This window comes from Leucopleurus acutus (assembly GCF_964270905.1).
Source record: "Leucopleurus acutus genome assembly, chromosome: 12".
Taxonomy (NCBI): Eukaryota; Metazoa; Chordata; class Mammalia; order Artiodactyla; family Delphinidae; genus Leucopleurus; species Leucopleurus acutus.
The window spans coordinates 74,453,645-74,458,304 of NC_139154.1; the positions used below are offsets into that span (position 1 = coordinate 74,453,645).

General features: G+C 46.0%; 1 protein-coding gene across 1 annotated transcript; it reads left to right on the forward strand.

Annotated features, from left to right (window-relative positions):
• Window positions 1–1,919: 1,919 nt before the first annotated feature.
• On the forward strand, window positions 1,920–4,543 carry RPS27A (ribosomal protein S27a). The gene is made up of 5 exons (XM_082852284.1): window positions 1,920–2,095; window positions 2,559–2,613; window positions 3,021–3,106; window positions 3,841–3,972; window positions 4,358–4,543. The coding sequence occupies exons 1-5, from the start codon at window positions 2,048–2,050 to the stop codon at window positions 4,505–4,507; spliced, it is 471 nt and encodes a 156-aa protein (XP_082708410.1). The 5' UTR covers window positions 1,920–2,047; the 3' UTR covers window positions 4,508–4,543.
• The last annotated feature ends 117 nt before the right edge of the window (window positions 4,544–4,660 follow it).

Genomic DNA, 4,660 nt, shown 5'->3' on the forward strand with positions numbered 1-4,660 from the left:
AGTTTGGGCCTCCCTATTAGACATGTTGAAGTTCAGGTGAGTCTGAGTGAGAAATAAGTTTATAAGTTATATGCATATAAATGACATTTAAAAGTTATGAAACAGAATGGAAAATGATCTGGGAAATGTCAACAAAGCAGAGGTCCAAGGACTGGGCATTGGGGGCACTCCAAAGTTTAGAGGCCTGGTAGATACAGAGGAAGCAACAAAACAGCCTGGAAAAGAGCATCCAGGGAGATGGAAGAAGAGAGATGGAAGTCGGGTGAAGAAAGTGTTTCAAAGAGGAAAGAAATGATCATCTGTGTCAAATGCCGCTGATACGTCAAATAAGATTAAATGACCATTGAATTTCACAACACGGAGGTGATCAGTAACTACAAGAGCTATTCCACTGGAATGGTGGAGACAGAAGCCTGATAGGAGTGGGTTCAGTCAATGGAAGGAAAAGAATTAGAGACAATGAGTATAGACAACTCTTTCGAGGAGTTTTTTTTGTAAAGGTGGAGATTAGCCGGCAGAATATGGTAGGAGAGCGTTCCACAGAGAAGAAACGTTTTCTTCAGAAGTGCCAAAGCATGAAAGAGCTTGTCAGGAACTTCAATTAGCTCAGTGATAAGTGAGTAATGGGTTTGGCAGACGAGGCTGTAAGGAAGGCAGAGGCTATCACACTAAGGAATTTGGATTTTATCTTGAAGGTGAAGTAGCATTAATGACATAATCATTTTTGCTTTTTATACGTTGGAGGCAAAAGTGAAGGTGGGTTAGAAAAAAACTGGGGACAGAGAAAATTAAGGAACCTGAATTTGGGGATGGAGATGCAGAGAGGAGGGCACAGAGAGATAAAGAGAGAAGACATTAGGAAGGTGCACGCACAGGATTCTGTGGTTGCGCAGCGGCGAAAGGCCAGGGGAAGGGAGTTAACTCGCCCGCCTTGCCAGGACAGCCCCCCACCCATAATCCAAAAACTTCCTCTTAGGACTTTCACCACAACTCCCAACTCCAAACTTGGAAATTCTACAATAAATAAACCTTTCCGCGGGTTTCCTTCCCATGTGGCCTCATTTGAAAATTTGAAAACTCCAGAGATTTTCAACATATTAAACCGTTTCACACTGCGTAGTGACATATAAGACAGAATCTTCCTTAAACTAGGAGAACATCCGGGGTTGAAGGCGGGGAGGGGGTACAGGCCGAGACAAGGACGGACAAGCGGTTTTGAGGATACCACCTATCTTTCAGCTTGCCTGGAGTGGCCACAGGTGTGCCCTTCCCTTGAAGGCCCAGGGGAGCGTCTGGTGGTAGATCGCTGAACATCCGCCCCTCACGCCTCAGTAAGTGGGTGATGACACTTTCGGTCCCCCACTCTTCCCCAACCTCTTAACCTTCCCTCCTAGTCACTTCCGACCCGTTTCCACCTTCCCCGAAACCATTACTGCGCTTCACCCTTGCTCCCTCCTCACCTTAACCCCTTCCTCCAAAGCCCGACGCCAGGGTTAAGCGATAGTAACTAGGGAGCCCAGGGCTGTGGAACTGCATCTTGGGACGAGTAGTCCTAGAGAAAAGAAAGCAGCGGAAAACTACAATTCCCAGAAGACACTTCCATTTCCTCCGTTTTCCTCATGAGGCCCCCTCAACCCCACCCACTTTTAAAGACCCTCTTAGCCACGTCAACTACGGTGGAAAATTCTTTTAAAGACATTTTTAAGTTGCTTAAATCTGCTATTTCAAGAGCGTTCTGAAAGCTAAAGTGAGAAATAAGCCAGGCTACCGGAAGGAGAAATGAGGTCACGACCTGGTCTGGCACGTGGCTGGACAGCCGCTGCGACAGCACTCAGGCACTTGACGTGGCTGCCTAGGAGGCGGGGCCTCTGCGGGGGCCCCGGGAAAGCCCGTGGGCCGGCACGACGCCCTTCTTTTCGGATCCGCCATCTGCGGTGAGTGTGTACTCTGGGCTGTTCTGCGGCCCGCGGCCTGCTGTCGCACCTCCTCTGTCCCCAACCTCACCGTTTCCTCCTTTTCCTCACCCTCAGGTGGCACCGCCGCCAATATGCAGATTTTCGTGAAGACCCTGACGGGGAAGACCATCACTCTCGAGGTACGGGCCAGGCGGTGGGAGAAGTCGCGGCGTGAAGGAGGGGGACCTGAGGCGGGTTTCGGCACGCGCGCTGCTTTCCGCCTTAGAATACGTTTCTTAACCTGGGTTCTAAAACTTGGCCGTAATAACTGAGCTGGGGATTAGGGCAGGTTTCCGATGCCTAAAGTCCGAATCTGTTGCATCTGGTGGTTCCCGCCAGGTAGCCGCTGCCGGGGTCGCAAGGCGGGAGGGTAGCGCCCCCCGCAGGTGGGCGCGAGCACGTGTGGCCCGGCCGCCGCCGCCCGGGGCTGGGGGAGGGAGCGTGCGCGCCGGGGAGCCTGTCTCCAGCTGCGTGAGCCAAGGGCTCTACTAGGTAGGTTTCAGCCCCCACCGCCTCGGCTCCCTGATGACCTTCCAACGGAATGGAGCGATTACTCTAGTTCCTGATTGTGTTACCTATACGTTTGCACTTCAAAACTTCTAGGTCGAACCCTCGGATACAATAGAAAACGTAAAGGCCAAGATCCAGGACAAGGAAGGCAAGTTAACATTTTCTGATTCAGAAAAACTAACCTGCAGAGGCCCTGTCAGGCGCTAGACATACCTGCTCTTTGTGGGGTGGGAAGAGGTCAGACTGACAAAAATGCATTTGGAATAACACAGTAGACAGACGTTCATCAGCGTGGAGCCAAGCTGTAGTACTTTTCACGTGTGTGATTTTGGACGTGTTAGTTAATTTACACATGTATACTTATTTGTAAAGTGGTTAACATGTATTAGGATTAAATGAGATAAACCGTTTAAACATTTACAATTATACTTTCCCTGTAGTAAGAACTCACTGATGGATGTTAGTACCATTTATTTGATTCAAGATTATAAATCTTGAGCAGATATGCTTGTTTTGCAGTCACTTAATTTGTTTGTTCAACTTCTTTCCCATTAGGAATTCCTCCTGACCAGCAAAGACTGATCTTTGCTGGCAAGCAACTGGAAGATGGACGTACTTTGTCTGACTACAATATTCAAAAGGTTTGTTTGGAGGAAAGCAGCCCTTTAAGTATAATTTATTTTTTTATTTTTGCCTGTGTTGGGTCTTTGTTGTGCTACGTTGGCTTTCTCTAGTTGCGGCGAGAGGGGGCTACTCTTCGTTGCGATGCGCGGGCTTCTCATTGCGGTGGCTTCTCTTGTTGCGGAGCATGGGCTCCAGGCATACAGGCTTCAGTAGTTGTGGCGTACGGGCTCAGAAATTGTGGCTCGCGGGCTCTAGAGCACAGGCTCAGTAGTTTTGGCCACGTGCTTAGTTGCTCTGCGGCGTGTGGGATCATCCTGGACCAGGGCTTGAACCCGTGTCCCCTGCATTGGCAGGTGGATTCTTAACCACTGCGCCACCAGGGAAGTCCCTTAAGTATGAATATTTGTATCTTAATTTGGAAATTTTGACTAATACTCAAAAAGTGGGGAGAATAGCATTAGATTAGCAGATTCCCAGGTGATTGATACACCAACATTTGAGAAGTGCTGCTATAGTCTTCTACGTTTTAGATTTTGCATATTGCATCCCATGGTGTAATTTAATGTGTTCCTTAATCTGTCTATGAACTAAGAGTTTACATAGGAATCAGATACCTCTTTTTTTCTGACTCCCCCATGTGTGGGTGTACTTCCTGTCATATCCAGTTAGAATGTGCATGATGCTGGTTCACGGAGCAGTAGCATTAATGTAACCATTTTTAAAGGCTGTTTTGTTCTCTGTTCAATAACAGGAGTCCACTCTTCATCTTGTGTTGAGACTTCGTGGTGGTGCTAAGAAAAGGAAGAAGAAGTCTTACACCACTCCCAAGAAGAACAAGCATAAGAGAAAGAAGGTTAAGTTGGCTGTCCTGAAATACTATAAGGTGAGCCAAATTATTAAAGATAATAATTTATCTCTGGTTTCAAACTCTTTAATATAAAAGTTCGGGGTTTTTTCCTGTTTGGTATTTGAATAAGCTCTATATAATGGGGTTTACCTCTAGGTACTTTATTCCAAACTAAGTTTCTGATTTTGAAGTCAGATCTGGGTTCAGGTCTTAACTCTGTCCACTTCTTGCAAGGCTGGGCTTTAAAAACTCTGAACTTTTTTCTTGTAGTAATTATTGGTGAGAATTTGGGGTGCTTCGGTTTGTAAGTACTAAGAAATATCACTGTTGTGTGATTAAAAGGTTAAATACTTTGAGTCATTTAAGCTAGACTTCACAGTATGTTGTAAGATTATCTTAACAGCAAGTTTATGCTTTTTAGGTGGATGAGAATGGCAAAATCAGTCGCCTTCGTCGGGAGTGCCCTTCAGATGAATGTGGTGCTGGAGTTTTTATGGCCAGCCACTTTGACAGACATTATTGTGGCAAATGTTGTCTGACCTATTGTTTCAACAAACCAGAAGACAAGTGATTGTATATTGGTTAATAAAAGACATGAACTAATGAACTACTGTTTAAATGTTGAGTTTTATTTCAGTGATTTTAAAAGTGGGTTTTAAAGATCAAATTGATCACACTATTTTCTTAGGTAATCTGTACTTGGCAGAATTATGTTGTATTTGAT

Excerpts from the sequence above, each read along its gene's own strand:
- RPS27A (XM_082852284.1), top strand. The coding sequence starts at position 2,048 with ATGCAGATTTTCGTGAAGACCCTGACGGGGAAGACCATCACTCTCGAG. Across the intron at positions 2,096-2,558 it reads GGAAGACCATCACTCTCGAG|GTCGAACCCTCGGATACAAT; the intron begins GTACGGGCCAGG and ends CAAAACTTCTAG. Across the intron at positions 3,973-4,357 it reads CTGTCCTGAAATACTATAAG|GTGGATGAGAATGGCAAAAT; the intron begins GTGAGCCAAATT and ends TATGCTTTTTAG.